Source organism: Dipodomys ordii, unplaced genomic scaffold (genome assembly GCF_000151885.1).
Source record: "Dipodomys ordii isolate 6190 unplaced genomic scaffold, Dord_2.0 Scaffold53, whole genome shotgun sequence".
Classification (NCBI taxonomy): Eukaryota; Metazoa; Chordata; class Mammalia; order Rodentia; family Heteromyidae; genus Dipodomys; species Dipodomys ordii.
The window spans coordinates 4,495,621-4,508,831 of NW_012267269.1; the positions used below are offsets into that span (position 1 = coordinate 4,495,621).

The 13,211-nt window shown below is 36.3% G+C and overlaps 1 protein-coding gene across 1 annotated transcript in view; it reads left to right on the plus strand.

Annotated features, from left to right (window-relative positions):
- Adamtsl1 (ADAMTS-like 1) overlaps positions 1-13,211 on the plus strand; it is a 385,192-nt gene that overhangs the window by 85,211 nt on the left and 286,770 nt on the right. The window contains exon 4 of the mRNA XM_013020837.1: positions 12,288-12,524. Coding sequence (XP_012876291.1) covers positions 12,288-12,524 — 237 coding nt within the window. The remainder of the gene's footprint in view (positions 1-12,287; positions 12,525-13,211) is intronic.

Sequence of the window (13,211 nt, forward strand, 5' to 3'; positions counted from 1 at the left end):
GGTACCAGCAGGTCTCCTTTGAAGTAATGCCCATCAACTTTGTGCAAGATTTTTAGTTGGTCTGTTGTTAGAAACTTCCTTAGATAATCTAGTCTCATACATTGTCCCACATGAAAGTCCTTTAATTCATTCCTTAATAGGTATTATTTAGTATCCATTTTGTACCAGGCTTGCATGAGAACTCTTGGGTATGATGATTTCATTGTTTTGGAAGAGAGGGACTGATAAACAGTGTAGTAACTCCAAGGATGAAGTTATACCCAGAAATATTATGGTACTCCAAAAGAAGTAGCCTTACCCAGGCTACAGAAAAGGAGTGGTCAATAGCTATGTGCATATGATTATATGAAATGATGCTTATCTAAATGAACTCCAAGAAAGGGAAGCAAGAGGTTTATTATTGGATTGTTTGAGGTTCTTTTTATCTTTTCCTTCCTTTTTCTTTGGTTTATTCCCTTCTGTTGCTATCTTTGATTTCTTTTTTTAATATATAGGTTTTATTGTAAAGATACTGTACAGAGGGGCTACAGTTACATGAGTAAGGTAATGAGTACATTTCCTATGGAACGTTGTTACCTCCTCCTTTGTTTTTCCCCTACCATTCCTTCCCTCCCTAACTCCCCAATTTCATACTCCCTCCACCCCCAGAAGCTGTAAAGCTCATTTTCATCATAGTGTTTTGTACATCTCATTGTTACAATGAGTCAACCTGTATCCGTATTTCAGCTTTTTGTTATTTCCCTTCCCCTCTCCAAATTAGAAAAACGTATATACAAGATACAGGACACCTGAACCAAATCCAGTGAAAACAAGGGTTATACCATGGGTGAAGAACATACAAAAAATCACACAGTACCTTATAAGTACAATAAAAACAACAGCAACAAAGATAAAACCTCTTGTGTCCCTTCCTGGGGTTCTTTGATTTCTGTACCCTTTGTCTTACATATAAGTTTATCTGATTCTGAGAGGAGAAGAGGAAACACAGAAACTGTGAGACAAAAGGTGAACCAATTCAGCAGTGAAACCCACTAGACACTATGTTGGAAATAAACTGTACAACTTGGGCAAAAGGGAAGTCATGAGGGGAAAATCTGGGAGAGAACGAGGGAGGAGGTGACTCTGTTTAAAAGAAATGTACTCATCACCTGACTTACGTAACTGTGACCCCTCTGTGTATCACCTTTACAATAAAATTTTAAAAATCTAAAAAAAAGAAAAAAGAAAATGAGTGGTCAGACAAGGCTAGATGACACTAGAACTTTGAAAGAGTCAAGCAGGTGAATAAAATAAGAAGAGCCAAATTTGATCATGTCAACCAGGAGAACAAAGCATTGTGAGAAAAGCAAATATTGGGCTGAATAATGAAAAATAGGGCCTAGAAAATGGGAAAAACTAGATCAGCTCCTCACAAAACTCTCCTGAAATATTCATTATATTGGACACTATGTGGAAAGTAGAAAAGAAGCCTTCAAGTCTCAGGATTTGGAAGTTTCTCTAATGACTTACAGGATGAGAAAAGGTTCTCTCATTCCTTTTCCTTTATTACCTTCTCCAGATTCAGCCTCAAACAGAAACAAAATAGGAAGAGTACTTGTTTCTGTCCCAAAATAACCTTCAATATTGAATTGTCGCTACTTTGCCTGAAATTCCATCATTAGGATAAAAGCCTAAATTTTATTGGTCTCAACATCTGTCTGCCTCTTTTAAGTTGTAAGCATCATGAAGGCAAGGAGGACTGCTCCCTGACTTTTTACTGTGATCTAGTACTTGGTAAACATTTGTATGATGTTTTAACAGGCAAAATGTTAAAAACATTCAGAGTGGTTAAATGGAAAGCACTACTAATCATGCAGATCTTACTCTACCTTGCTTTCTCCTTTACTTTTCTTAAATCTAGCCTGCTGTAAGAAATGGAACTTTTATAGGAAGAGGAATAGACACTTTACTTTGGAGCATAATGTTCTTCAGGATAAAACTGGTGCTAAGAAGCTGAACTTTAAGCATTTAAAAAAAAAGCCTACAAACATTGGGTTTTAGAGGTCAGAAAATACATTTCTCTAATTCTCCTCAGTTTCTTAAAATAGGCCCAGGCTCCAAGATCAACAAACTAAGAAGCATGAATCCATATGAATACAATTGAGTGTTGTCATCCACTAAACTTATAACCCAGTAAATTTGGCACATAATTTGGTTTGATTAGACTCATATGTTAGGACATACATATAAGTCACTTTTATTAGATTTATATTTAAACAACAAAATTAAGTATTCCTAGAGGCACACAGGCATGGGTCTAGCATGGAGTGGGGAGGTGGTATCTCTAAATACTTGGATGACACCAGAGGACTACTTTGTAGTATTAACCATAAGCTTAACCAATGGCTCAAGCCTGTAATCCTAGCTACACAGAAGGCTGAGATCTGAAATGAACTGGGGCAGGAGAGTACAACTAACCACACAAAAGCTAGAAGTGAGACAGTGACTCAAATGGTAGAGTACCAGCCTTGAACCAAAATACTGATGGACAGCACCCAGGGCCTGAGTTCAAGCCCTAGAACTGATACACACATATGAGAGAGAGAGAGACGGAGACAGAGACAGACAGACAGACAGAGAGAGAGAGAGAGAGAGAGAGAGAGAGAGAGAGAGAGAGAGAGAGAAAGAGAGAGAGAGAAAGTGCCTGAAGATATTTCAAATGCATTCTACCCCTTCAAAATCTAAGCAATGATCAAATTCAGTGCCAGGAAAACAGGCTGGAGACTGAAGGAAAGAAAATAGTTGTCTAAACTGGCAATTATCTTTATTTTAATTTTAAAGTCATCTTTTTATTTGATTTGTATGAAGTCAACAATTTTAAATTTCAAAAGTGACATTAAAAATAAAGTACATCTAGATAAAGCCTTCTTAGCATTTGTCTTTGACTTGAGAGAGATCATGTCCTTTTCTTTTTCTTCTTCTTTTTATTTTTTAAGTATTGAGCTTAAGAACTACATGTTCTGGGAAGCAACTGCTGCAAGTCTTCATATTTGCTCTCTGTAATCTAGCAAGCCCATCTTTCCCACTTGTAAACAGAAATATAAAGAACTTGTTTTGTAACAATCCCAAGCAGTAGTGACAGTTTAACTATTCTTATGCTAAAATGTCTCCCTTCCCCTAACCTAACTTTGCCACAAGTATTTTGTTAAATGCTGTCTGAGAACAAAACACTGCATAATTGTATTGTTATAAAATGAAATGGCATGCCATATTATAAAAAAAGGATTACAAATTACTCCTCTAAATATGCTAATTTGGAGGAGATGGGTGAGGGAGATGGCTAGAGCCCTTTTATAAACTAAAAGAAAAAATAGGAAAAAGCTAGAATTGCTGATTTAAGAAAAGATACTGCTAAATTGGAGCAAATTCAAAGAAAGGAACTAAAAATAATAAAAAGCCTCCAGGAATGAATATTTTCAAAATTGAGAGAATTTATGAGTCTAACATGACAAACTCTAACCAGTCTTGCAAATACCTCTAGGGAGTTGGATTCCAAAAGTCTGCATTGTTCAAAGTAGAAAAAATAATAACACTGAAATAAAAGCCACCCAAAGCAGGCAGCGGGGTGGGAGAGGGCTTTTAAAACTAAATGTTTTCAATATTTTTACTTAGATCAGCTCTCTGATGACTGGAGATATTAAAAACTTGCCAGACAAACCAGTTGTTTTCAGCTAACAAGAGCAAGTAGGGTGGGGCTACTGTTTATTATATCATAAGGTTGTATCTCTAATGCTTGGACCTGAATAAACACTTTGGAACAGTTTAAAGCTATTCAATCTACCTAGAATCTGCACCAGCAAAGTAGAACCATGGTAGAGCATGCTCCAAGATAAATTAGAGAGATGGCTATAATATTTTATAGGGTCATACAACTGTCATGGTGTTTTGTTAGAAATGAACCTGTTCATAGTAGCATGTTTAAGATAGTTAATGATTACTTTTTCATAAGCACTTATTTCTTTTCAATTTGTTGTTTCCTCCAAATATTAAGAACTTGAGAGGTAGAGAGAGAGGCATTAAAACAAAATCTATAAACTTTCTCTACTAGAAAAAAGAGAGAACGAAATCAAGGGCTTTAAAACTATGTCTATTATCCACAAAAACATTGTGTCCCAAGTCATTTAACATTGGCTTTGAAAAATAAAAGTCAACTGACTGTTTTCAAAATAGAGAAGGGGAAATGAGCCATGAATGGCCTTTACCTACTATGGTACTGCCCTCCAAACTCCACTCCACATCCTGTTCTTTACAGTCATAGTGATGTGTTAAAGACTTAAATATTATGCTCTTGAATATAATAGAATTGTATCCATACAGACTGTCTAGACAGGGCAGGGTCTATGTCTGTTTAATTTTATTTTACATAGCAGTGAGCAGTCTTGCACAAATAAATGCTTTTGATGATGATGTTGATGTTAGTATAAGCAGGTGGCCAAAATTTGAGGGACAAAGCTTGTTACTTTAACATTAGCATTTTATGGTGTATGCATATAACACTAAGTGTTTAATAAAATTTATAAATGTCTGGCTATTTTTTAAATAATAAATGATTTCAGCCTATTTTATATTTTTTAATATTGCCCTGTTAAATTTGTTTACATGGAGAAAGAAATATCAATCCGCCTATTCAGAAAGTAGGCCAGACTTTATACACAATTTTCCTAGTATTTAAAATATGTCAGTATTCTTGCACTTTTATTTTAGAAAGAAAAAAAATTAGACTTTATAATAGGAAACTCAAGATTTAAATTGCTGCAAAATTTAAGAAAACAGAATTGGAATTTCTACAACGAATAGATTGACTCTTTCTTTCATTTATTCAATGTGTTAGTCACTCTGCCAACAATATTTAGCTACTCCACAGAAAACAGCAGGTCAAAGCCAAAAGATTTCCTGCTCTAGTAGGAGTTACCTTTTAGTAGAGACACACAATAAGTAAAAAGCATAATACATGAGTAGATTCCATGTTAAAGGTGATTAAGTGATATGGAATAAAAGAAGAATTGAGCAAGAAAATTCATAACCAGTAGTGAGAGTGGCATTGTAATTTTACATACTATGGTCATGATGGCTTCGTGCAGAGGTAATTTTTGAGCAAAGAAAAACTTGATGTGGTGAGGTAATTAGCTGCTCTAGATTTAGGGAGAAATTTCTAGGCAGGGAAAATAGATAATATATGTTCCCTAAAGCAAAAGTGTTCTTAAGTGCACAAGAGCTGACAGAGAATCCAGTGTGAAGGCCCTGAGACCAAACCCCAGTCATGGCAAAACAAACAAACACACAGAATCAATACTTCTCTAAGGCAGTGGCTCTCAAAGTATAGTTACCAAATCAGATTGACATCAGTTGGGAATTTATTTGGAAATATATCTTTTTGGATACTACCTCAGACCACCTAAGTTAGAAACTCTGGAGGATGGAGAGTGGATTTCTAGCCACCTTCTGTTGAACTAATACTGGAGCTCAGGTTTGGGGAACCTGAAAATGACAGAGCTGACATAAATGGAAAGGCTGAAGGAGGATCTGATTTGCTGGAGCCCTGAGGAGAATTGGGTCAAGCTTTTGGTAATGAGTGTGTGATGTCTTAGACATTCAGATGACAAATAAGCAGATCTGTGTCTAGCTGTGGAATTCAGAGGAGGGAGGCTCTAATTGGAGGTACAAATGGAAACATGGTTACACTGAAATATGCCTGTGGTTCTAGGAATGAAATATCACAATAAGTTGGATTACAGTAGATTTTTATTATTCAAGGTCTTCACCTTAACTTTCAATACAAGAAACAGAAAGCCAAGTAATAAAGACCAAAATATGTGAAAGCAACAACTCAACATAAATGCAATATGCTAAGATACTGGAGCTTTAGTGGGAATTTGTCTATAGTCTATATCCATTGATTATAAAGGAACTTTTTGTACTCATCCTTTCCTGTTTTATCATCTAGACATTAAGGATTCTTAATAGAGTATAGGTAAAATATTAGAAGGGTTATGATTTTCTGAAGTTATCAAATACCCAAAAATTTCCATTTTTTTACTTGTAAATAGGTGATTGAGTGATTTTTTGGAGAACAGAGCACATGCCTTACCATGAAATTCTACTTTTGTCTTATTTCCCATTAACTTTTATGGCAGATGAGTGATGGAGGCCATAGAAAAAGGAAATAGGAGGCTTAGAAGAGCAGTTCTGGCATGGAAAAATGAAATAAGAATAGTTTTTCAGTAGTATGATGGAGTCATCTTCTTAATACAATGCTCAAGAGTTTACTTGACTTCATGACTGAAAGTATAGAACCAAAATATTAGGTCTATACCATGATGCTCACATGACAAGGCAAATGAGAAAGCAAAGTTAATAGACTAAGCCAACCATTGTGGGAATACTTAAGGACAGAGGTAAAGCTGAGGAATTCTTTAACAAGAATGATAATGAACAAACTAATGCTTCTCGTGATCCTGAATCTACATTCTGTATGCTTTTTCAAAGCCATTCTAGAGTCTTTTCATATGCTGCCACCTTAGCTGCTGAGATTGAATCTTTTACATGTTGCCCAGTGAGTAAACTCTGAAAAGCCTGACCCTCTTTTGTCCCACATTGTAATCTGATCCACCTCTCATCATCAGGCACATCTGGGATCCATCTTATCTTTCCCACTAGCTAGGAGATTAACCAGAAAATGTTTTGAATTGGATTCATATATGGCAGAACTCCACAGGACTTTATGAATTATAATGGGAGCAAATAAAAGGTTAGATTGTATTTTTGTGTTTTTAAAAGAAGAAAGCTCTGACACAGTCAGGACTAAGTACTTAAAAATTGGAGAGAAAAACTATTATATTGAGGCCCTAAATACAGTCATCCATGGGTTAATTTACAAAGAAAATAGATTTACACAGAGTGAGGATGTCCTACTTTATTAGCTGACACACAGCTGCCGATCTACAGGTATGTTAACATTTAGGAGTTAAAAGGAACTTTTTCCTTTCTCTTGCTCCATTTCTTCTTGCTTATGTTTTGGGAGCTATATAAGAAGCTGGAAGATGGAGATCTTTAGTCCAAGACATTCTTCCTACATCATGGTTTTTGATGAGGTTGTTGAGGAGGGGTATCATGAGTTTGGTTCAATCACTAAACTTGTATCATTGTTTTTTTAGCACCAAGTTCCATGCAAAAATATATAAATCATAATTCATTTGTTTTCACTTTAAATATCTACCATTGATGTTTTATGAGGGATAGCATCCCACATTGCATATGTTCAGTACATTTGCCTTTTGTCCACCTGAGGAAAGCCACCACTTCAGCTCAGAACTCTAACTTGTCAGCGATGCATCTCCAGAAGCTGATAAGACAAAGTCCAGGAAAAGCTGTTAAGTATTTTTCTAAGCACTTGAAGGCACCCATTTCTAAATCTGACTTTTAAGAGTCTCAGGAAGTACACTGGTTTAATAATGGACCAAATTATAATTATAAAATTTCATGGAGGTTAAATCTCTGTATAAATAATAGCTGTTCTGCTGTTGTTATTATCTGTTTCCATACTTCACAGGAACAGAAACTATAGTGACTTTCCTGAGGTTTCCAGTCTTAAAGCTGGATGACCCAGACACATTAAGGGTCTGAGGGTGTCTTGAACTCTGCTTGACAAGTTTTGGGTTCAAATAAAAAATCCTTTGCCAGATCTTTTCTTCCCTTAATTTTTAAACATGTGTATTTCAAGGGAAATTTGATTCATATGTTTCTGATTCATTTACACTTAAATTATCAAAATGTTATTTTGTAAGAGCTATTTGATGTCCAAGAAGCTTTCTGAACCTGTTTTATAAGCTCTCTTAAGTCCTTTTCTTAAAACAGGAAGTTACATTTTGCCAAGTACAAATAAATTCAAACATCAAGAAAATACAAGTTCAGTTTTTATCTAGCTCTCCAGGCTCCAATTACATTCTCAATTTAGCAGAATATACAAAAAATGTAAGTAGAAAGAAAGAGAACAGTGATAAAAGTGAGTAAAGGTATTCACAAACATTAGTATTCTTGGAGGTATTTTTCCAATTGTGAAAAAACATAAAACCTAAAACAGGTGATCTTGTGATATACAAATAAGAGCAAATGGAAACTTTGTCTTCTTGTTGCTTTTCTGTAATATGTCTAAATGTATTTTCTAATTTTGTCACAGTCAAGAAAACCTAAAGGTCTTCACATTTCAGCTTCATTTTTATTAGTTTTAAGATTACCTCACTTGAGTTTTATTTAATAAAGATGAGGAGAATCAAACACATTTTTGTCCAATGGAAGGACTCAAGAGACTATAGGAGTTTTCTCTCTGTACTAAGATAATATAGTCTCATCAATTAAAAATCATAATTGAGGACTGGGATGTAGCTCAGTGGCAAAGCACTGGACCACCAAGTACCATGTCTTAGATTCAATCCAGAGTACCAAAAAAGACAAGAGAAAAAACTACAGTTAAAAAAATTGTATTCATAAACTGCTTTTTTACTGGCAACTGTTTATATGACTACTCAAATATAATAATAAAAAGGAAAAAATGTAATCAGTATCTTTGTTGGAATTGGATGAATGAAGAAATTATTTCTAGTCCATACTAAAACATCTCAGGTATATTTTATCCTTCTTATTTTAAGACAATGGTGATTTAGCCTAACTTTAGAGTTATCTTCTTTAGAACTGGTTGAATTGTATTTATTGTGCTATAGAAAACAAGAAGCAAAAGTAAAAACAGGAAGGATTCAGGACTATTTCAAACAAGTTTCTTCCTATTCTGTTTCATTGAGTTCATTTCAGTCTTTCTTCTGTATCATAGAGCAGCCAAATGAGACCTTGGGTGAATGATATTAGGCAAGAGAAAAGCCTAGATTAAATTAAAGTCAACATTTGGACTTTCTCATGTGATGATACCAGACAGACTTGCTGCAGATGATATAAAACTAGGTGTGTTCAACCTGCTGAGCCAGGAAAGCAGCAACTAGAGAGAAGTTCTTTGGTGTTTCAAATGGAGAGTCTGGAAGTATATGAGGAATTTGAGAGCTGTAGTTAACTATAAGGTTTTAGGGCAGAAATAAGTGAAGTCCCAGCCGATATTAGTAGAATTTGTAAAATAGACAACTTGTAGTCTTGCCATTGGAATGTAAATGTAAACTTTTTTTCTCTTGGTGCCAGAACTGGGGCTTCATCTCAGGGCCTTGGGTTCTTGCTTGTTTGGCTTTTTCCACACAACACTGGTGCTCTTCTACTTGAACCGTACCTCCACTTCCAGCTTTTTTGGTGGTTAATTAGAGATAAAAGTCACACAGAATTTTCTGCCACATCTGGCAGAAACTCAGTCTCTGAGTAGTTAGGATTACAAGTATGAGCCACCCAAGCCTGGCTGGAATGTAAATTGTTAAGAACTCATATTAAATTAGTTTGTCTGTGCTCTTAAAGTACATGGTATGAAATGGACTGGTGTTAAAATGCTGGAATTTAATTTGGGTGGCTGTCATGATTTAAAACAATTTACCTGTTTTGTGGTTTATATCATAGGTTAGCAGTTTATAGTTTTTATTTGATATCTCACAATCACACAATCAGTAAATAATATCCTATATAACAAACACATATCCATGTATTAATTCTTTAGAATTTTTAAACTGTGTTTTATCTTAAGAAGCTAATGATTGCCAGGCATGGAAGTATATGCCGTAATCCCAGCACTTACGAGAATGAGGTAGGTGGATCATAAACTCAAAGCCAACATGGGATACTTGGCAAGTTTTAAATCAGCCTGAGCTAGTAAAAATCTATCTAAAAGAGAGAAAGAACAAACAAAGGTAATAATAAGAAAAAATCAAACTAATAAGAAAGGTATGAGGGCTGGGAAGGTGGCTCAGTGGTAGAGCGCTTGCCTTGCATGCTCGAGACCCTGGGTTCGATTCCTCAGCACCACATAAGCAGAAAGAAAAAAGCTGAAAGTGGCGCTGTGGCTCAAGTGGTAGAGCGCTCGCCTTGAGCTGAAGAGCTGAGGGACAGCACCCAGGTCCAGAGTTCAGGCCCCACAACCGGACCAAAAAAAAAAGAAAGGTATGAGTTTTCATCATACCTTTTTCAGACAATATGCAAAATAATTTAAGATTTGATTTCCTTCTCCCTTATTACTGTGCTTTTTCACAATAAACATATTTATCACTACTAATCAATTGTCTTTGGATTTTTCCATTTTATTTTGAACTATATCATGTGCTTAGTTGAACTAAGTCTAATTATTTATATCCTAGCTTACCTAGACAGAATGTGTTCCTCCAGATAGCAGAGCTTTATATGCTACCCACAAAAGTTTGGGACATATCAAGAAATTGAATTTTATTAAATAAAGAACAATTCTATTCTCCAAAAGCTCATGTAATGTAGAGATTTTCAGAGAAAGAAACAGTATTCAAGAACTCCCAAAATTACAATGCTGTGACAAGAATTTTTCCAGGTCGTAACTCCTCTGTACAGTTTTTTCACAATAAAAAACATAAAAAAAAGAATTTCTCCAGGTCATGTACAAATTCTTTATAATAATTAGGCTGTCTATAACTATATAGTCTAAAATCTTCATAGTAAATCTCATTCTGAAGATACTTAGGGGAAAAAAACTGTCAAAAACCTTTTCTAACTTAGGAAGCTGAGATTTGAGTATCACGGTTGGAAACCAGACCAGGCAGAAAAAGTCCTTGTGAGACTCTTATCTCCAATTAGCCACTCAAAAACAAGAAATGGCGCTGCGGCTCAAGTAGTAGAGTGCTAGCCTTGAGCAAAAGAGTTCAGAGAAACTGCCCAAGCCCTGAGTTCAAGCCTTACAGCTAACCCAAAATGATTTTTTAAAAGCTTTTCTAAGGAATAAGTCTGTTGGTTTGGTTTGGTTTTTATACTATTCAGGGCTTGTACTCAGGGCCTGGGCACTGCCCTTTAACTTTTTCCACTCAAGGCTGATGCCCTACCACTTGAGCCAGACCTTTACTTCCAGCTCTCTAGTGGTTAATTTGAAATATGGATATTTCTGTCTTGTTTTCCCAGACTGGCTTCAAACCATGATCTTCAAACCTCAGCCTCCTATATAGCTGGGATTAAAGCCATGAGCCACTGAAACCTAATGGAATAGTCCTTTTAAAGGCACTGAATTTGATCATTTTCTAGGAAATAGCCATTGTTAGGCACAGCTTTTCACATTTAAAATTACCCCTTAGGGTAATTTTTAAACATATAAAGGATTCTAATTTTCTCTTGGTTTCTGTCAATATGATTTAAAATTCAAATTGAGAGGCTTACCTAATTCTCTGGCTCTTAGTTGTCAGTAGCCTCATTAAACCATTACAATGATCACTACCATATGCCAGGAGTCTTCCCGTGCTGGTGAATAGCTGCCATAAGAACATGAACTTCTCACAACAACCTTGAGGGTGAATTGATGTCTCCGGTCTGAGTACCAGGAAAACCAGGCACAGGGAGAACATTGGGTGCACTCACACACATCAGAGCAGGAAGTCCAGCCCTTTTCACCTCCTACTCTTCCTAAATCCAAAGGGATGCATGCATAAATGCCAATATTTTTGTTCTTCAATGATTAATTATAGATACTGTGCAACTTGAGTTCTACAAAAAAAAATCCAAACATCCTCACAAACTTTCTGAATGAAATTATCCTAACTCTTTGCCACCATTACTAAATCGGGTGTGGTGGTACATGCCTGTAATACAAGCATTCTGAGACAGAAGCAGGAGGATTTTGAGGCTGAGGTCAGTCTGAGCTACATAGTGAAACCTTGTCTCAAAACCACAACCAATTCCAAAAAAAGTCATCCTCTGAATGTCAGGACTAAATGGGACAAAATGCTCTTGTCTTAGTCTCAGGATCTATTTAGTTGCAAGGTTAAAATACCATCAGCAGTGTGAAAGAGTTTGTATGTCAATAGACACATTTCAAAATGGTTATTTTCCCAACTAGTGTCAATTAGAAGACTGGTTTCAGGCTAGTTTCTTTCTCATTTAATCTCAATTGGAAAAAATATGTCAAACTGATTACTTCCTTCAATCTCCATACTTTAAGGGCCAAATAATGTTTCAAATAATAGGATAGGAATCATCTGTAATGATTGAGACATTTACTTTTTCTTCTATGACCTTCAAAGACCTCACAGCTTCTCAAGCTTTCTGTACGAGGCTGTACTCTTAACATGTATTTGTTCCCTCTTCTCCTTCCTCTCCAGGATTGCCCACCAGAAGCAGGTGACTTCCGAGCACAGCAATGCTCAGCCCATAACGATGTGAAGCATCATGGCCAGTTTTATGAATGGCTTCCAGTTTCCAATGACCCTGACAACCCATGTTCGCTCAAGTGCCAAGCCAAAGGAACAGCCCTGGTTGTTGAGCTAGCACCGAAGGTCCTAGATGGTACACGTTGCTACACAGAATCTTTGGATATGTGCATCAGTGGTTTATGCCAAGTAAGTGCTGGTTCTTTTCATTTGATTTATCCTGAAGGTCTAGTGCCTTTCTGCAAATAGAATCCCACTCTCGATGCTGCCCTTTGAGAGTTTATGAATGGTGGCACATTTGAAAAGAGAGGTTTATTTCAGTCGAAAGTACAAGTGTCTGAAGGAGACTAGTAAACTAGAGTTGTGTTTTTGTTTAGCATTATGTATCACGTAATCACAAGATTTGGATGTTACCGCTAATGTGAATGTCTCTGAGATAGAGAGAGAGAGAGAGAGATTGTTGTGATTTTTTTTCTACTTAGGGCTTCAGAATAAATCCAGTGAGAGGGACTCTGAAACTTCTACATAAACAGTATAACTTGTTACATTACTGTCTCATATCGTATCGAAAGTTCAGAGAGCCAGGTACCCATGGCTCATGCCTGTAATCTTAGCTACTCAAGATGCTGAGATCTGAGGATCACAGATCAAAGCCAGCCTGGGCAGGAAAGTCCATGTGACTCTTCAATTAACAACCAGAAAACTAGAAATGGCACTGGGGCACAAAGTCATAGAGTGCTAGCCTTGAGTGCAAAAGCTCAGGGACAGCACCAAGGCTCTGACTTCAAGACCCATGACTAACCAAAAAGAAAAGGAAAGGAAAGGAAAGGAAGAGGGAGGGAGGGAAGGAAAGAAGGAAGGGAGGAAGGAAGGGAG